Genomic DNA, 19753 nt, shown 5'->3' with positions numbered 1-19753 from the left:
ACCTCTTACCATGTTTGTAAACTTACCATTAAGTACCATGATAATTGAGTGTCCATATAGCTGTACCATAATATTTGCACTGTTAAGCATATTGTAGCTGCGACTAAGTAAACCTCTAATTGTCCTTCAATATCCCACCCCCTAAAACCTCCCCCCCATCCCATGTAGGGTTGTCGTTCCAGTGACTGACCAACCCTGTACACATGGATCCTAGGGCCTTTCAAGAGATATGGGCTCATCCTTTAAAAAGAGCACATGGTGCCACCTACAGTACAGAACCAGATCCGCAGCCAACATCATTTCGAACGCCTTCCCCTCAGTTGTACTGCATTTAAAAAAAACATGCATATCCTAATTTATTCCCACAATTAACGAATAATATGCGTAATAATAAGCACTTCTAATGATTGCTACCAAATAAATGGCCGGTAGTAGGAATTCTACATTTTTGTCAGTTGATGTGGGATGTATGCCCCTCTCTCCCCTTCCACCCATAGTTCGACCTACCCCCACACCCAACTCAAATGATCAGTTGTTCCATCCCAACTCAAGAGAAGACTTGATGTGTGAATGCATATACAGTTTGGCTGTTTAAGAAGGCATGCCAAATTAAGCCGGAATGGGAAGATTTGATTAACCAATATCTAGTGTTGGCTGATGAAGCTCAGATACCCCCAACACCCCCACACGCTGGTCCCCGGTTGTGAACTTATCTGTCTGACCGGCCGAGCAAACTTATCCTATCTGGCCAATCGCCTGAACTTGTTATCTGTCCGGCCAGCTGAACATATCACATCTGTCTTGATGACTTGTCCTATCGGGTCAGCCAGCTGAACTAGTTTCATCTGGCCAAACTTATCCCATCTATCCGGCCAAACTTATTTCTGAAATTATCATATCTGGCCAAACTTGTCCTAACTTTTCCAGGCCTGGAAAACACTTAAAATTCCATCAGCGTACAAACCCTGCTTATCCTATCTGGTCAGCCAAACATGTCCCATCTGTCTGGCCAGCTGAACTTAACCCATCTGTACCAAACATGTCCTTTATGTCTGGCTGAACTTATCTTAAATTATTTTATTAGATTTAAAATAATGTTTACAGTATGAAACAAATCATTTTAATTGCACATATGAAATCAAACATGATATGTGAACGGCTGGCTATTAGTTTGATTGAATATGGACGTTGTTTCCTAAAATAACACATTATAAAACAATTATACAAATAGCATTTACTCTGATTTTCCATGACAAAAATAAAATGCCATTTCATTACACATTTCAAAACACTTCTTAAAACTATTTAAAAAAAATAATAATTAAAATTGATAAATTTCTAATTTGCTAGAGAACCTATAAAATATAAAAATGAGCAAAAATAATTCATAATACATAAAAATACTGAAGCATTATGAAAGTCATACCTCAGTTAACCTTCACCATCTGCTACTCCAGATAGTGCCCCCTTGTGGCAGTTTGAACACAGTACCCTAATGTGGCCAGTCCCATTGGCTTCAATCAGAACAGGCAGTTCATACACTTGACGGTTTTGCTGCCGTAGTCGAGGCACTCTGGGCCGATACACTCACAGCAGGCATTGTGGAACCAGCGGTATTTGGAGCCCCCCATGGACTCGCAGTATTGCTTGCACTGGCGGATGGACACGCAGTCGTCAAAGTACACCACAGTGCACATGTTATCTGTGGAGGGGAAAGCCATGGCATTCAAAGGCTTATTTCTCCAAGGAATACAACAAGCAAATATTACCACTATCCATTTGAAAAGTTTACGGAAAACATGCTTAGTCTTCACTTTACATTTATGAAGGTACTCTAAATCAGGGTTTCCCAAACTCTGTCTTGGCCCCCCGGCAAAAGGTAATCCAGCCACACTGGACATATTTAAAAATGTAGGCATAGCCGCATGACTCGTTCAGAATTCCCTGCTCAGAAATATGATCAGAATACTAAAGCTGCATGAACTGTCAAGTGTCCTCTCACACACAGAGAGAGAGGTTCCTAGTCAATTACAAATCACTAGGACCGGTTGCTGAGTAGAAGACAAATGCAGTGGATGCACATGAAAGTCCACAAGGCCAGCAGCAGTAGCAATCTACTCAATTTGCAGGGCTAGCAGCCCACTAAACCCATCAAAAGACAGCCCGAGATTGCATTTGTTTTAATGGAGGGGTCTAGCCACCGAGCTCGGATCAAAGCAGCTTTAGCGATGACTTCATTATAGCTCTCCCTCTCCTAAAACAATATAGACTCTGTCAACGATTTGAGCTATTCATTGACTCTTGGAGTTTCCCTAAAATAGTGGGCTGGACCAAAGTTCATATCTTTAGCACTTACAGTGGTGCCCAATCTGCCAGAATTTTAAAATTGTATTTAACTAGACAGAACAAATTCTTATTTTCAGTGACGGCCTACACCAGCCAAACCAACTTTGGCGACTAGTAAGTATTTTATTTAAACCTCCCGCTTTGGGCTGGATGTTTTAATGTGTAGTTCACAGTCATAACCTGTAAGCATCATGTTACCTAGGTGACCTTGTTGAGCTTCACAATAGAAACTTTTAGACACGATGTGTGAAAAATGACAATATCGGTCCCATGACTTGAATGGTATTTTTGCTACAAATGCTAAACTATCGTAGAATCTTCAGAGTCTTCTGATGAACTAATACTTTGATAAAAGGCATCTTTGTAAGACTGTATGATGTGCCCATGCTCTGTTTATTCTCTTATTAGGGAATACCCAGCAGCTATGATTGTCCCCATAATTCAACCCGCTCATCCCTCCCTACCTTCAGTACTTTGGGTGTTATCGTAGCTGGCGTGGATACTGTTCCCGGTCAGGGAGACATTTTGGTGCTGGTCCTCCAGAGTTTCCAAGAAAGACACCAGGTTCTCATGGTAAGATAGTTCCTCAGCCACGGGGAAGGATACTACCATCATGTTGATGGGTGCTTCACCCTCGGTGAGGGCACGGAACAGTGAGGGGATGGGTCGGTAGAGTTCCTCCACCGTGCTCTTGGAGGTAGCCGGAGTGTCGCTGTAGTTCCTGGGGTTACACATCCCTGTGTGATGGGATGCAGGGAACAAGTTGCTAATTGGTAAATAAATCAAATACTTTTACAATAAATTACTGATCATCAATAAACCACTACTTTTCATATGATACTCAACATTCACTGCACTACACTTGTAAAATAGGATGGGTGCACTACCTTGAACAATCAGTGAATAATGGAAGGAAGTATTTGGAGGAGCTCAATATGATGCAAAAACCAAATACCCATCCTCATTAATCCATTCTGACCCTGGTTGTAGTTTGCCCTTTTCAAATGTGCACCTAGTACGTGGGACCAAGTCACAAGCAAGTCTCAAGTCAAATGGTCAAAGTTTCAAGTCCTAAGTAGAACTGGCAGAGTCTAGAGTCAATTCCAAGTCGTGCATTTTAAGAGCAAGTTGAGCTGAGCCAAGCTATTTCAAGTCAAGTATAAAACAAAAAGAAAGAGACATGCAATGACATCAATCAACTACAAATCTTTGTCTATTTATTGAGGCTAGCAGACAGAACTTTATTTTGTCTACAACACATTTTGATTATGTAATAATACATTTTAACTAATTCCAAATGCAAGCTTTAGAAGATCAATATCAAGCAATTTTGACTTAACAAAAGACCTATGCTAGTAATTGTTGCTTGATGCCCCATTGCTGGTGAGATGGCAAAGTAAACAGTTTATATGCTTGATCCCCACATTTTTTTGGAGCTGTATATTTATGGCAATCCTCTCTAACTTTTTTTTTGCACGTGTGATTCCTGGGGCTACTCTGGCTGTGTGGAGAGTAATCCACAGAGTCTCCGTGCCACAAAATGAGTGACAAAACCTGGCCAGATAATTTCAAGTCATGAGTTAAGTCGAGGCTCCAAGTAAAGTCTCAAGTTTTTATTTTCTATCATGTCGAGTCTCAAATCATAAAATTTGTGACATGAGTCAGACTCAAGTCCAAATCCTGTGACTCGATTCTACAGTCGTGGCCAAAAGTTGAGAATGACACAAATATTAATTTCCACAAAGTTTGCTGCTTCAGTGTCTTTAGATATTTTTGTCGGATGTTACTATGGAATACTGAAGTATAATTACAAGCATTTCATAAGTGTCAAAGGCTTTTATTGACAATTACATGAAGTTGATGCAAAGAGTCAATATTTGCAGTGTTGACCCTTTTTTTCCCAAGACCTCTGCAATCCGTCCTGACATGCTGTCAATTAACTTCTGGGCCACATCCTGACTGATGGCAGCTCATTCTTGCATAATCAATGCTTGGAGTTTGTCAGAATTTGTGGGTTTTTGTTTGTCCACCCGCCTCTTGAGGATTGACCACAAGTTCTCAATGGGATTAAGGTCTGGGGAGTTTCCTGGCCATGGACCCGAAATATGGATGTTTTGTTCCCCGAGCCACTTAGTTATCACTTTTGCCTTATGGCAAGGTGCTCCATCATGCTGAAAAAGGCATTGTTCGTCACCAAACTATTCCTGGATGGTTGGGAAAAGCTGCTCTCGGAGGATGTGTTGGTACCATTCTTTATTTATGGCTGTGTTCTTAGGCCAAATTGTGAGTGAGCCCACTCCCTTGGCTGAGAAGCAACCCCACACATGAATAGTCTCAGGATGCTTTACTGTTGGCATGACACAGGACTGATGGTAGAGCGGTCTTCTCCGGACAAGCTTTTTTCCGGATGCCCCAAACAATCGGAAAGGGGATTCAGAGAAAATGACTAACCCAGTCCTCAGCAGTCCAATCCCTGTACCTTTTGCAGATTATCAGGTCTGTCCCTGATGTTTTTCCTGGAGAGAAGTGACTTCGTTGCTGCCCTTCTTGACACCAGGCCATCCTCCAAAAGTCTTCGCCTCACTGTGCGTGCAGATGCACTCACATCTGCCTGCTGCCATTCCTGAGCAAGCTCTGTACTGGTGGTGCCCCGATCCCGCAGCTGAATCAACTTTAGGAGACAGTCCTGGCACTTGCTGGACTTTCTTGGGCACCCTGAAGCCTTCATCACTACAATTGAACCACTCTCCTTGAAGTTCTTGATGATCCGATAAATGGTTGATTTAGGTGCAATCTTACTGGCAGCAATATCCTTGCCTGTGAAGCCCTTTTTGTGCAAAGCAATGATGATGGTGCGTGTTTCCTTGCAGGTAACCATGGTTGACAGAGGAAGAACAATGATTCCAAGCACCACCCTCCTTTTGAAGCTTCCAGTCTGTTATTCGAACTCAATCAGCATGACAGAGTGATCTCCAGCCTTGTCCTCGTCAACACTCACATCTGTGTTAACGAGAGAATCACTGACATGATGTCAGCTGGTCCTTTTGTGGCAGGGCTGAAATGCAGTGGAAATGTTTTTGGGGGATTCAGTTCATTTGCATGGCAAAGAGGGGCTTTGCAATTAATTGCAATTCATCTGATCACTCTTCATAACATTCTGGAGTATATGCAAATTGCCATCATACAAACTGAGGCAGCAGACTTTGAAAATTAATATTTGGCGTCATTCTCAAAACTTTAGGCCACGACTGTACAACTCTGGCACCTACCCACACAGTCGCAGCACTCCTCCCACAGCGTGCCCAGACAGAGCATACACTCCTTACAGCATGAGCAGTTCCCATCAGAGGGCCTGCACTGACACAGCTCCTGTACATCACAAAACACACAATGTATATTATAACATGGTCACATTTTATGTACGTGGCAGGACTGATGTACATAAGTGCATAACTCACAATAAGAGAGAAATTCAGCAATAGACAGTGAAGGTGGCACACATTTGCATACATCTTGTATGCATTTAAGCCTTCTATCATGTTGTGCAAACATTCTTTCAATACAGTAGTCTCAGTCTGGCTTTAGTCGTTACGAGGGCCAAAACAATAGAACATTATTTTTGTGTATTGAGCACGTCACGGTTGACTCAAACAAGAAAATAAGCCATACATATCCTGTTAGAAATCACTACGGGCGGGTGTGTGTAACTGCGTATGTTTGAGGAGTGGGCCGACCTTAAGCTGCCTGTTCTGTGACTCCTCCAGTGCGGCTGGGAGGGCAGTTCAAAGGGAGAGCAGAGGTCAAATTCCAGATGTGCACAGGGATGGAGCTAACTGAGCCCACAGTCAAGTGTGGTTGTGGCTGCAACAGCAACCATGGAAGGTATACAGATATCAATCTCCATTGGCCATCGCATGTACAGCCAAGGTAGACTAGGCTACATCCTTTGAAGACACTGTGTGGCTGTAAATGTAAAACATGCGCTTGATTGTAAGCCATGCCAACTTCGGAGTACATTTTTAGTATCTCCGCTTTGTTAGTTGAGTGTTCTCAGAAGGGTTTATTTAGTTTGCAGGTACTGTTATGGTTGTATGCATGTTTCCAGTATAGCGAGAATGTAGAGATTTTAGGTTAATGTAAAATGACATACACACAGTGGAAATGCATTGTGGGAGGTTCATCAAGTCTTAGCTGAATTCCAAGGAATAAAATATTGGCATAACACTATGGCAGTGGCAATTTACTCAGTAAAAAACATGAGAGATTCCTTATAGAAATTCCACAGAGTTCTCTCAAAGTGATTTAGTAACAGAAAAATTATATTTGTGAGATAAAAGTTTACCTAAGCCGAACGCCTTTTAAAAAACGCACTAAGAGTTTAGCCTTCTTACCTGAATGAGGCACTTGCTGACATCACTGGCACAGAGAGCCTTGTTGCAGGCGGTAATCATGGAAAGTCCAGACAGAAGGAAAAGAAGTGCAGTGGATAGTAAAATTTGAGTAGACTTCATTTCCGACACGCACGAAACAACGGTATCCTGCACCGACAAAACAAAGAGTCAGACAAGAATTTGGAATGTACCCCTTATTCAACATCAACAAAATACCTAAACGTCATCGGGACTAAATAAACATACTAATAAAACGCAGGAAAATCGTGTCAAGGAACCATCCCTTTGATTCAATTGTTATGGTAAATTGCCCGTTTGCTTTAAAGGGGCATCATTCCCTTTCTACACAAACCACAATCCGCAAGTCGTCAGACCCACTGCAATGCAAACATTGGTTTCCCGCTTGCTGGCAACTAAATTACATAAAGGTTGCTGCGCATTTAATCTTAAACTCTGAATACATTTAAAATCCATGTTCAAACGTTGTATAGCTATTACGGTAATCTAATTCAATAATAGCATGTTGATCATGCCAGTAGCGCAACCCTCTTAAAAGACCTCAGGGTTACATAAGGAAGGAAAGCTACATTTTATCCTAAAATTAAAACACTTAGTTTGAATAAATTGTATGAAAAGTCTGACAGTTTTCAGGCGCCGTTTATGAACAAACCTCGTGTTTTGGAGAGGCATATCCAAAGCTATAAACACCTTTTCTCAACATCAACTAACTAGGAAGAAAGGATGCCGTTTTTTGTCTTGGTAAAGAACGCACACTGATGAACAATATAATAAACTCACCTTGACCAACTAGTCGATTGTTGCTCCAGAGGTGAAAGTTTCTTAACCCCTTTTCCACCTCTACCTTTCAGAATTAAGCATGTTCTGATGGCGTGACTCTCCACACTCGCTACACAAAGCAGACAGGGGTATGCAAGCGCCTTAAAGATACAGTTACCATTTCAGACACAGGAGCCCTGCTCAGGTGAACCCGAGCCAAGAACTCTGTCAATTGATGTCATGTGATTGGCCATGTCTACTAGTTTGGCAGTGATATATTCGACTGGGCTATACGAATTTATTAGCTTATCACATAGAAAATAGTAGCAACAATTTTTTTCACTGATAATAGTAGCCAGATGAGGACTAGACACCACTCTGAGCCTAGTTCCTTTCTAGGGAGTTTTTCCTGGCCACTGCTTCTTCCTCTGCATTGCTTGTTCTGGGCTGCGTATCTGTAAAGCACTTTGCAACTGCTGGTGTAAAAATACTATAAAATACATGTAATGATAGAGGAATGAAATTATACATTTTGTAGGCTATATATAAATTAATAACTGGAGATTTCATAATGCATTGCAAATAGAGATGCCTTTTATTGTTTATTTCACTTTTGTATATTATCTACCTCACTTGCTTTGGCAATGTTAACATATGTTTCCCATGTCAATAAAGCCCCTTGAATTGAATTGATGAAAGAAAACTAGTTTTCTGGATGAGGAAGGGCGTTCAACTGAGAAAAAAACGAACTGTTACATTATTGCCCAGTAGGTGTAACGTTGTCGCAGTATATGAGTAGAAAAATAAAATCCAACTCACGAGCTTCCGTAGTCAACACTGATGAAGGAAAGGTCTCCTGAAACCAGTAACGGCAACAGCAACGTCTCACTACATTTTAGCCAGTGAGAACTTCATTATTAAATATTGTTTCATTACATTATTAGTAGACTACACAGCAGAGCTGCCACTGGACCAGATGGCTGCGAAAATCAACGAGGCGCACGACCACATTGCCAAGGCTGAAAAATAGTAAGGAAATCTCGCTAGCTAGATGACGCTAGCTAGCTCGCATTTGAGCTATTACAGTAGGTAGTCAGCCACTGTCATAGTATTGGTAATCGTGTATTGTAAAGTACCTATGTATGAAACAAATAGCATAGGAATGGTATTTTCAATTTAGCAAGCTAGCTTGCCATTCTAGATAGGAAGCCAGCTGAGCTGCACTGCAGTTAAGCCTGTCGGTATCACTTCATCAATACTAGGGCGTCCACACCTGTATTACATCCTATGGCAAATTCATATGATTGTAACTTTTTTCAGAGGCAATGCTGCTGTAATGTTTGGCACTGAATATGATGCATTTTCCCCACAGTTTAAAGACTAGCTTCATGAAATGGAAGCCTGACTATGACAGTGCTGCATCAGAGTACTCAAAAGCAGGTATTGTATCCCAAAGGCTCATACATTCTATGCAGCAGCAATTTGGACCCGAATGCATGTCCCCTACTACAACAACATTTGATAGTCTAGTTGGTCAATAGCACACTGTCAGTAATATTAGGCTATATTGCAGAAGTGTTGCTCAAGTTGTCTTATGATTTGGCTTATTATAAATGCATAATAAAGCATTCCCTTCTCGCCCAGCTGTTGCCTTTAAAAATGCCAAGATGCTTGAAGAAGCGAAGGAGGCGTACCTGCAAGAGGCAGAGGCACATACCAACAACAAAACGTATCCTTTCACTGCCAATGGGGAGGGAGGCTTATAAATGGTTTTGCAGGTTAGGTTTGAACAACGTAATTGTATATGCTGTATTTGAACATTGTGGACCACAAAGATCTGATAATAACATCAACGTTTTCTTTAACTCAACTCAATGTACAGACTTTTCCATGCAGCCAAGTGAGTATAAAAGATCTAGGCCTATCCTATGTAATGATATTAATAGAACCAGAAGGACACTGATTTGTCTACGTCTGGTTGTATTGAATGTTGCTAAGGAGACCTTTCTGTTACAGAGCACTTGAGGCAGCTGGTATGATGCTCAAGGTTAGTGTTAATGTGATAAACATTATTGTCAATCATATATACTTGTTATCAGGGGTCGGGTGAAATTTACTGTTGCGTTTATGCCAGAGTTTTTAATTTTTTGTTGCCCCCTTCTGGATTAAAGGCTTTGTTTTTAGCCAGACGCTTTTGACACATGACTACTGTTTTTTAATAATAACTAGCTACTAACGCTAATCACTGACAGACATATTTCTTCTCTCCAGGACATGCAGAGGATACCAGAGGCTATCCAGTATATTGAGAGAGCAAGCATGATGTATGTAGAGAATGGCACCCCAGACACTGCAGCCTTGGCCCTCGACAGAGCTGGAAAGTACGTACCGGTAGCCAATATTGATCATCTTAGACGGTCTCTCAAAATGAATTCCCTGTCAACATTGGCATGTCACTGTAAACGTATGATGATGCTCGTTGTTATTCCTCGTTTTGATGCTTAGGCTACTTAAGTTAAAGTTGCCCTTTCTTTTATCAGGCTAATCGAATCACAGGATCTAGCAAAAGCAGTGGATCTGTACCAGAAAGCTGCATCAGTGTTTGAGGTACGACTTGAATTTTTGATACTAGCGAACACCAATCATTGAGTTTCTTCCAAGCCACAGCCTCAGTTCAGGGTCACATCTGCAGGAATCTCAGTCTTATTTAATTGATATTGGATATATATTAATGTGATGAAAAGTGACCAAATCAATCAAAATATTCTTGATATGATGAATGTGTATTTCTGCAGAATGAAGACCGTCTACGTCAAGCTGTAGAGATGCTGGGGAAAGCATCAAGACTTCTCGTCAGGCAACACAAGTAAATTCTCACCTGCTTTACAGATTGTTCTACCTTTCCTACTCATTCCCTTCCAGCTAACTGTTGTTTTTGGCCCGTCAGGCTTGATGAAGCAGCAGTGTCGATTCAGAAGGAAAAGAACATGTATAAAGAAATAGAGAATTACCCAACGTGTTTTAAGGTGTGTTTAAGGATCTTTTCACTTATTTAGCCTGATAAAGACAATTGACCGCGTTCAAAAGTGAGCAGACTGTGTTATTATTCCCCCTGTTGTGAAGATTAAAACCAAATGGTTGCCTGTGTATTTTCTTCTTCAGAAAACCATTGCCCAAGTGCTAGTCCACCTTCACAGAAATGACTTCGTAGCAGCAGATAAATGTGTTCGAGAGAGTTACAGGTACTGACTTTACATTTGTCTAACTAAAAGGTAAATATGAAGGTTATGAATTTTGTTATGTTTGATTAGGGATTCATAATTCTGGTAACTTACCCCAAATTCCAGAAATCCCGGGTTGGAATATTCCTGGAGTCAGGAGGTAATAAGCACGGAATCTGTGAATACTCCACCCGGGATTTCTGGAAAGATTTCTGGAAAACTTGGGAATTTTGGGAAAGTTACCGGAATTTTGCAACCCTATGCTTGACCATTCTAAACTTTGACCCTAGTCTGCCAGGCTTCAGTGGGAGTGAGGACTGTATTGCTTTGGAGCAGCTCCTGCAGGGCTACGACGAGCAGGATGAGGACCAAGTGCACTGCGTCTGTAACTCACCCTTATTCAAGTACATGGACAATGATGTGAGTGTTCTGCCTTGTGGCTTATACTGTATGTAACCATCATTCACTTCAAAGCATGTCATCACATCATTTGAGTATCTACTTCTCTCAATTGTGTTCTGTTGTCTCCTTTGATCACATTTAAGGTCTTTAAAAGGTATGGAATCATGAGCTGTCCTTTCCTTATGAAACCTCTCTCCTAGCCACCCCATAGATGCATTTCCAGGCTAGCCTGAATAATGCAGTCATTTATTAATAGAAACAATAGCAGTCCAACTGCTTGCTTACCTGCGTTACCCCTCTAGACCCTGCTTTCTTGTTGTTTTGTACGATTTATAATTTTTTAAATTTCTTTAGATCTATTTCTTAAACCTCTCCTGATCAATTCCAGAAAGACACACACACACCTGACTCAAACTAACCAAGGGTTTTCTGATTAGTTCATTAGTTGAATCTGCTGTGCTAGTTTAGGAAGAGATCAAAAACATGGAACTGGCTGGGGGTACTCAATGAGAGGTTTAGGAAACACTTCTGAGAAACAAATACTGTAGAGACAACTTGCCATAACCTGACCACAGTGCCAATTGTCTTGCAGTATGCAAAGTTGTCCATCAGCCTGAGGGTTCCCGGGGGGGGTAAGAAGAAGGCTCCTGCTTCAGCTGCCGATGCCGGGGAAGGAGGAGCGGGGGCAGGGGAGGCTGATGAGGATGAGTACGCTGGTGGGCTATGTTAGCCACAGAACCTGGACTTCCTGTCTGGACCAGAGCACTTTCAGTTACCTGTTAAGGGTGGGTGTCGGAATCTTCCACAGCCCTCCCATTCTCAGCATGCCAGGGGGTCGTGAACTTTGCCTTGCCTCCCATCGCCAGATGTATCCTAGAAAACAACTGTAGGCACTCTAACCATCAAGCATAACGAGTTATGCTCATAACAATAACATAAGCATGGTATTATAATATCACTGTGCAAAATAATCAAACACTACTTAAAGATTTGAAAATATTATTTGTCCCTTTTGGGGTTTACTGCGATTGTAAAATAATGTATATTTTGCTACATTTGAAGTGATATAAAACATTTGATTTTGAATGTTGATCTAGGTTTGGTAATGCATTTGTTGTATTTGCCTCAATGGATCATCAAGGTGTTTTCTCATTCAATCTACAACAGTATGCAACAAGATACTCAGTGTGAAAATAATGATTTGCACGTTCACCTTACAATATCAAACTCTGTGCCTCAATGATTGATGCGTAAAGGGGTGGATGAGACGATTTCTGAATTTGTACAGTATGAAGTGTTGAAAGCAGCCATTCCAGTTACTATTGTGTGTGAAGGCACTTATAATGAATCAAATTTATGTTAAGAAAATAATATATTTGGGTAATTGGTATATTATTGTACTTTAGTTTCTTCTAGATTTCAGAATGCCTTTCCATTTGTATTATATGTTATGCCTGGTACATTGGAACTGACTGAAAGCTAGATGATGATTCATGTTTACAACTAATCTTAAAATGTGTGTCAAGTCTTGTGGAGTATGCAGGCTTGATGTTTGTGGCATGCCCTCAGTGTTTACTGAATCAAGTCATGGAATAAAATGGCAGCAGGTCAGCTTTCAAACATTTGTTACATTCAGGTCACTGAACCTCGATAACGTCACAAACTAGATTCCTTACACATGAAAACAATCTATTCACTTACACATGTTGCTGCATTTTCCAATGCATAGATTTGATGGCCTTGATCACATTTTGGTTGAACATATGAACTTGTACATTTAAAATAACACTAACTTGCAATATCAAAAACAATGGGTTTTCAAGCAATCAAATATAACCGACACAGGTTACACACGTCAACGACAGTATCTCTATTTAGGCCCTCAATTCATAGGTCTTTATAGGGGCGCCATCAAGATGGACATGCTCCATAATATAGAAATATAATTCTATGCTCTATACAGTGTTCATCACATCACTGTTTTTCCCTTTATTGTTTCTCTTTCCTAGGTGTACTACAGGTTCAAACAAAACCAAAAACGTAATCCCTTTGTGGTGAGATGATACACATTTCCTGAGAACGATGTCTGCCACAGCTCCCTTGATTACTCCGTAGAAACAAAATAACGGCAACAAATGATTGTAACTTCCCACTGCGCGCAGACGTCAATTCAACGTCTATTACACGTTGGTTCAACGTAATTTCATTGAAATTACATGGAAACAACGTTGATTAAACCAGTGTGTGCCCAGTGGGTTGTCTTCAACCTCTCGTTGTTGTCTTGCTGGAAAAGCCAAAGCACTTCCAGGTAGGTTACTGTTAAGGGAAATATCTTGGAAAATCAAAGTGTCTAGTGTCTCTCAGTCGCTGCCCACTTCTCTTCGCTTTTCCCTTCTCCTGTGTTAGCTCAAGAAAACATGTCTGTTCAAGTTTACAGCCAGCTATCAGTATATTGCACAACCCTTGGTTCATGTTTCCCAATAGGAAAAAGGCCAGACGTCTGGAGGCAGGCAGGACAGCTGCAGTCTGTCTCCCTGTCTGTCTGTGACATATCAAACACACTGACTGATGGCTGCAATTCTTCAGAGTTGTACTAAACGAGTACAAACAAAAAACAGCTTCTTACAGAGGAGGCTGGTGAGGGGAGGACGGCTCATGATAATTGATGGAATGGTATCTAACGCATGGAAACCAGGTGTTTGATACCACTAAATTAATTCCGTTCCAGCCATTACTATGCTCGCGTCCTCCTAATTTAAAGTGCCACCAGCCACCGCTGTTCTTCAAAGTCACCTTTCATGTGTAGGTCATTGTTTTTCATGGCAGGCTTGATAGGGAGAGGGTCCCTTATTACCATCCCACCAAAATACAGGGAGCGTAGCGAGCTAGCTACTTCCTGCTGGATTGTGCTTTTTTCATGTCTCTTCCCCCCACTAGGTGGCACTGTCATTTAGTTTTTTGGTCCCTGGTCCACTTGATCATAGTCTCTGGTGAGCGGTAGAGGAAGATGAGCTTGGCATATAGGTCTTCCTCCAGCTCCAGCTCGCCTGTCTCTCTGACCAGGAAGATGTCGGTACACAGCTTCAGGATGCGGTCCACGGCGGGCAGTTCCTCGAACATGATGGAATGGGAGATGCCGCTGAAGAACTCGCGCACAAACTTGCCAATGACCAGCACCACCGACGCGTACAGGCCCATGATCCTGTCGGTGAGAGACAAAATAACACATTATAAGCCTTGTTATAATACATTAAAAAGGCACATACATGCTTATACAAGTGATAAAGCATTATAAATGCAGGAAACCTTTTAGTAAGCAACACCAGGGTTGTGTCCAGTAAGCACAACACAACATTTTGAAATGAGCTGGTACTGCCTGACAAACAATGAAAAATGATGATTGTGTGTCTCACTGAACATGAGTTACATGACCCAAGTCAGACCGTCAGATATCCTCCACTCACCCGTATCCTGCCAGGAAGCCCAGACTGGGCGGGCTGACTTTGTCACTGAACACGTAGAGCTGGAGGCCTGCCTCTCTCTTCTTCCCCACCGCCGCACCCCTCATCTGGATCTGTCCCGCCGATGGCTGGTCTACGATCCACCACTCCTGGATCTCACCACTGCTGTTGTGGGTTCTCTCCAGGTCGAGCAGGATGTTCTTGTAGCCATTGTCTGAAATGGAGATATCATAAACGATACATCAACAGTAATAAGAGGGCGATGCGTCAGTTCAAAACAGAAGTGTTCATTTCAGGACGATGTAAATGTATAAATGTTTCTATCCATATGAAGTCATTCCAGGTTTAAGGATTCGTGCATTACCTTTATGGAGTTGTTCTATAGGTTTGGCATTGGAGTCACTGGGAGCTCTGAGGAAGCATGGGAAGACTTGTGCTATGACCCTGGAGAGGAGAGAAAGAGACGTGACATTTAAAGATGCAGTCCGGGATCTTAATCACAACAAAACAGAACATATTGTACGAGTTGGATTTGTAACATATCATACCAATTGCAACAACCAAAAATGTATGATGTTGTACACAATTCAAACTGGGACCCGTTTTGGCTCGTGAGCACCACTTTCAAAACTGCTGGCTCAAATTATACAAAGTTGTGGAGCGTCACTTTAATGATGAATGATTTATCAAGCATCTATAAAATACCTTATGAAGGGGTTATGAAGGCTTAATTAAGCCTGAAAAGTCGTAGTCTGTTTCTCTTAGCATAGGCTACTTACACAGCCTGGTTTCTGGTCCCATTCAGTAGATCTACTAACTCTTGTCGTGTTGTCATATCAAGGTATGTTACATGTTTATCTGTTGCAACTTCAGCTTTGGCTCCAAGACTGAGATTCCTGTTGAAGAGAGAAAAATCCCAATTACAGACAGTAGATATTTTGCAAGTCAAAAATAGTACACCATACATTCTTTCCCATACATATTACTTTGTGCACTTGTAAATGGGCAGATATCTCAGATATTTTACGTCTCTAAAGTACTATGTAATCTATGTGGACCTACTGTAGTTACTAAGTTATTTTACCAAGTTACAGTTCAAAACACTTTTGAGTTTCTAAGAAGTGTGTGAGTATAGTGGCTCTACTCAGTCTGTAAAGCTGAAGCGTTACAGATTCCCCGATAGAAATGTAAAAGGTCATTTCCGATTGAGCCGACGTATGCAGCGTTTACCGTGAATGCAGCCTCCGCTAAAGCGGGAACATTGCCTTTAAATTTAAATCACTGTGTAAAGTCGAACTTCCACGATGCGGATTGAATAGAGGTTTGGTTCTCACTCCGATAGTAAGTGAGTATATTTCCATACATGTGTGTATTTGAGTATTGGTTCCTCCAGCGTAGTGGTCATTAGGGCACGCAACGGAAAACAGTTGAAAGTGTTTTGCAACGCTAATGAAAATTAGTATCTTATTGGACTGTTTCAGTCAGTTTTCTTCCCATTTGGTGCCTAATGAACAGGGCCCTGGTTCTCTTACCTCTGGATGGTCCAGGACATGGTGACTGGGAAGTATTCCTCCTTGCTGAGAACATCCATAAGGTTCTTCCTGCTGGGGGGGCTGATGGTCCACAGGGAATTGGAACTGCCCTCCAGCTCCGCCACAGTCACATCCTCTGACGTGTATGCCTCCAAGAACTGCATCGCTGACTGCATAGAAGTATGGAAATATTAAAACACACAATACTTACATTTGCAAGTCCCTGGTGAGTAGGAGGAGAAAGGCCTTACTTATAGTAATACACAGTAATATATTCAAACCAGAATGAATTAGTATTCAAACCTATAGCATCAAAAGATATTGGAAAAGCTTTAGAAATCTGGCCTAAAATTAAGATTCATAAAGCAAGCTTTAAAATGGGTGGTTTTCTTACCGGAATGTAGTTGTACGAATTCATGAAGTCTGAAAAATCTGCTTTGCTGATGTCCTTCAGTTGATTTTGCTGGGCACTCATAGTGAAGATGGGCTGAAGGAAGAGATACCAATGTTAGATACTAAAATCAGATAGTAATGTGTCAAACTCTAAAATTAACAAATGGCAATAAAGAACTGATACTGTCAACCAGGGTTGGTGTCAATTCCATTTAAATTCAGCCAATTCATTAGGTAAACAGAAATAAATGGAATTGCCCCAAACCCTGCCTTTGACACAGTTTTCAGACCTGAAAGCCTCCCAGGGTGATGGTGACCGATACGTCCAGAGGTTTGTTGACCACCCCGGCCACGGACTTGACCAACGACATGAAAAGCAGGGGGAACCAAACGATGCAGATGAGCAGCATGACGATCAAACCTCCCATCCCATACTTCACCACCTTCTTCTTCTTCTGCCCGCGAGGCTGGGGGTACCTCTGGTAAACAACACACATACAGGATTAAGCCTCTGAATAGAACAAATTGTTCAGGGAAATAAATTATCAAGTTTAGTTACAGTTTTTATGAACATTTGTTAACTTTTGGCGAACCTACATAATTGGTGCCTTTATTTTTATAGTGCTTTTCAATGCAAGTAACAAAGTGCTTCACATCATAAAATAATACAATAAAAGTACTAACAAAAAACCTCAAACCTGCTGTATCTCATTTCCACAAAGCCTATCTGACAACATACTATCTTCTTCCCCTCTAAGCCTCATTCAGAGATGGATAGGGAGGTCCTAGAGAACTAACACAGCGGCCGTGGTCCCTCACCTTCTCTGACATCCTCCAGCACTTGAGAACAAAGATGTGAGCGTAGATGTCCTCTACACAGATCCAGCTGGACAAGCTGAGAGTGGTGTCCGTCCACACCCAGTCCATCACCGCTCGCAGCTCTGTCAGGAACGGGACCAGGCGGAACCTGGAAATCAGGAATATTTAGGACAATGTTAGGGTAATGTTAGGACCAACAGTCAATATAGGTTATGAACCAGCTTATGGCAGGCAGGTATTGGGAGCATGTGCCATCACTGATGAAATTAGTCTCATACCTTTTTCAGAAATTCATTCAATTCATGATTATGCTGTCGTTTTGTGATTGTAGTTACACTAGTCTTCAGAGCACTCACCCTTGGAAGAGGAATAGGTTGAGGTAGTTGTAACTCTTGGTGAGAAAGTTGCCCAGCACGCGGGTGGGGTAGCCACAGCGGATCTGATAGGCCGACAGGCCAAAGTAGATGCACTTGACAAAGTACCACAGCTGGGCCACTGTGTTCTTACTGAACCGTCTGGTGATTAAAATGAAAACAATGTTAACGAGAATTTTTTGAAGTAACTTGAAAACATTCACCATTATGCGTTACTAATGAAGCAACTATTTAGTAAGCAATATACAGTATTTAAAAGAAAGAGGGAGCTGGTTATGACTATATGATTAAATTACTAAATGTTAATGTTATTTCTCCACATTCATACCTTTCTGTGACTCCAGGCAGGATGAAGAACATCCAGAAGTGGATACCGAACACCAGGATGACCTGAAAGATGACTTTTCCCATGACAGTCTTGCGGAGGTAGAGTGCTCGGTCGATGATCATGGTGCCAAACTGGATCAGTACCATCACCAGGAAGGCCTCTGGAACCTGGTCCTCCGACAGGGAGGAAGTGATGTCAGCTGCGGCAGAGTGTTTCTATGAGGGACAGGAAGTCATGTTATTTATTTGGAAGGTTTTTGTTTTCTTCAATATTTCAAGTTCAAATGTGTTCTTGGCCATTTAGGGAACATTTCAATTCATTGCACTTGGTTTCAATCACAAACACAATGAATAAGGACAGTTTATAGTAGAAAGTATTCAGACCCCTTGACTTTTTCAAAATGTTGTTAGGTTACATCCTTATTCAAAAATTGATTAAATTGTTGTTATTCCTCATCAATCTACACACAGTACCCCATAATAACAAAGCAAAAAACAGGTTTTTAGAAATTGTTGATATCAATTTATTAAAAATAAAAAACTGAAATATTACATTTATGTAAGTATTCAGACCCTTTACTCGGTACTTTGTTGTTGCACCTTTGGCAGCGATTACAGCCTCGAGTCTTCTTGGGTATGTCACACCTGTTTTTGCGGAGTTTCTCCCATTCTTCTCTGCAGATCCTCTCAAGCTCTGTCAGGTTGGATGGGGAGCGTTGCTGCATAGCTATTTTCAGGTCTCTCCAGAGATGTTCGATCAGGTTAACGTCAGGGCTCTGGCTGGGCCAGAAGCCACTCCTGCGTTGTCTTGGCTGTGTGCTTAGGGTCGTTGTCCTGTTGGAAGGTGAACCTTCGCCCTAGTCTGAGGCCCTGAGCGCTCTGGAACAGGTTTTCATCAAGGATCTCTCTGTACTTTGCTCCGTTCATCTTTGCCTCGATTCCTGACTAGTCTCAGTCCCTGTTGCTGAAAAACATCCCCACAGCATGATTCTGCCACCACCATGCTTCATTGTAGGGATGGTGCCAGGTTTCCTCCAGACGTGAAGATTAGCATTCAGGCCAAAGAGTTCAATCTTGGTTTCATCAGACCAGAGAATCTTGTTTCTCATGGTAGAAGAGTGTTTAGGTGCCTTTTGGGAAACTCCAAGTGGGCTGTCATGTGGCTTTTATTGAGGAGTGGCTTCCGTCTGGCCACTCTACCATAAAGGTCTGATTGGTGAAGTGCTGCAGAGATGGTTGTCCTTCTGGAAGGTTCTCCCATCTCCACAGAGGAACTCTGGAGCTCTGTAAGAGTGACCATCGGGTTCTTGGTCACCTCCCTGACCAAGGCCCTTCTCCCCCGATTGCTCAGTTTGGCCGGATGGCCAGCTCTAGGAAGAGTCTTGATGGTTCCAAACTTCTTCCATTTAAGAATGATGGAGGCCACCGTGTTCTTGGGGACCTTCAATGCTGCAGAAATGTTTTGGTACCATTCCCCAGAGCTGTGCCTCGACAAAATCCTGTCTCGACACTATGAGGACAATTCCTTGCACCTCATGGCTTGTTCTTTGCTCTGACATGCACTGTCAACTGTGGGACCTTATATAGACAGGTATGTGCCTTTCCAAATCATGTCCAATCAATTGTATTTACCACAGGTGGACTCCAAACAAGTTGTAGAAACATCTCCAAGATGATCAATTGAAACAGGATGCACTTGAGGTCAATTTC

General features: G+C 41.8%; 3 protein-coding genes across 4 annotated transcripts in view; 1 reads left to right on the top strand and 2 right to left on the bottom strand.

Moving 5' to 3' along the window:
• Window positions 1–1107: 1107 nt before the first annotated feature.
• On the bottom strand, window positions 1108–7621 carry tws1a (Twisted gastrulation protein homolog 1-A). The gene is given in 5 exon segments (NM_001141196.2): window positions 1108–1702; window positions 2811–3083; window positions 5616–5715; window positions 6738–6884; window positions 7536–7621. Coding segments are annotated over 4 exon segments (675 nt in total). The 5' UTR covers window positions 6858–6884; window positions 7536–7621; the 3' UTR covers window positions 1108–1520.
• A 677-nt stretch (window positions 7622–8298) lies between these two features.
• On the top strand, window positions 8299–12757 carry LOC106590336 (gamma-soluble NSF attachment protein). Its single transcript, XM_014181234.3, has 12 exons — window positions 8299–8543; window positions 8887–8954; window positions 9159–9243; window positions 9397–9414; window positions 9531–9561; window positions 9786–9895; window positions 10055–10121; window positions 10310–10380; window positions 10462–10540; window positions 10677–10756; window positions 11026–11155; window positions 11730–12757. The coding sequence occupies exons 1-12, from the start codon at window positions 8491–8493 to the stop codon at window positions 11865–11867; spliced, it is 930 nt and encodes a 309-aa protein (XP_014036709.1). The 5' UTR covers window positions 8299–8490; the 3' UTR covers window positions 11868–12757.
• LOC106590335 (piezo-type mechanosensitive ion channel component 2) overlaps window positions 12746–19753 on the bottom strand; it is a 156157-nt gene continuing 149149 nt past the window's right edge. For both annotated transcript variants that reach the window (XM_082970741.1, XM_082970742.1), the window contains exons 42-51: window positions 18045–18259; window positions 17699–17857; window positions 17343–17490; window positions 16814–17002; window positions 16525–16617; window positions 16131–16300; window positions 15378–15494; window positions 14963–15042; window positions 14602–14812; window positions 12746–14339 (exon numbers count right to left, since the gene is read on the bottom strand). In XM_082970741.1, coding sequence (XP_082826867.1) covers window positions 14084–14339; window positions 14602–14812; window positions 14963–15042; window positions 15378–15494; window positions 16131–16300; window positions 16525–16617; window positions 16814–17002; window positions 17343–17490; window positions 17699–17857; window positions 18045–18259 — 1638 coding nt within the window. In that variant the 3' untranslated portion in view covers window positions 12746–14083. The remainder of the gene's footprint in view (window positions 14340–14601; window positions 14813–14962; window positions 15043–15377; window positions 15495–16130; window positions 16301–16524; window positions 16618–16813; window positions 17003–17342; window positions 17491–17698; window positions 17858–18044; window positions 18260–19753) is intronic.

Source organism: Salmo salar, chromosome 29 (genome assembly GCF_965601325.2).
Source record: "Salmo salar chromosome 29, fSalSal1, whole genome shotgun sequence".
Classification (NCBI taxonomy): Eukaryota; Metazoa; Chordata; class Actinopteri; order Salmoniformes; family Salmonidae; genus Salmo; species Salmo salar.
The sequence above is the reverse complement of the archived record's forward strand: the minus strand, read 5'-3'. Positions and strand labels throughout refer to the sequence as shown.

Excerpts from the sequence above, each read along its gene's own strand:
- LOC106590336 (XM_014181234.3), top strand. The coding sequence starts at position 8,491 with ATGGCTGCGAAAATCAACGAGGCGCACGACCACATTGCCAAGGCTGAA. Across the intron at positions 10,381-10,461 it reads CTTCTCGTCAGGCAACACAA|GCTTGATGAAGCAGCAGTGT; the intron begins GTAAATTCTCAC and ends TTGGCCCGTCAG. Across the intron at positions 10,541-10,676 it reads ATTACCCAACGTGTTTTAAG|AAAACCATTGCCCAAGTGCT; the intron begins GTGTGTTTAAGG and ends TTTCTTCTTCAG.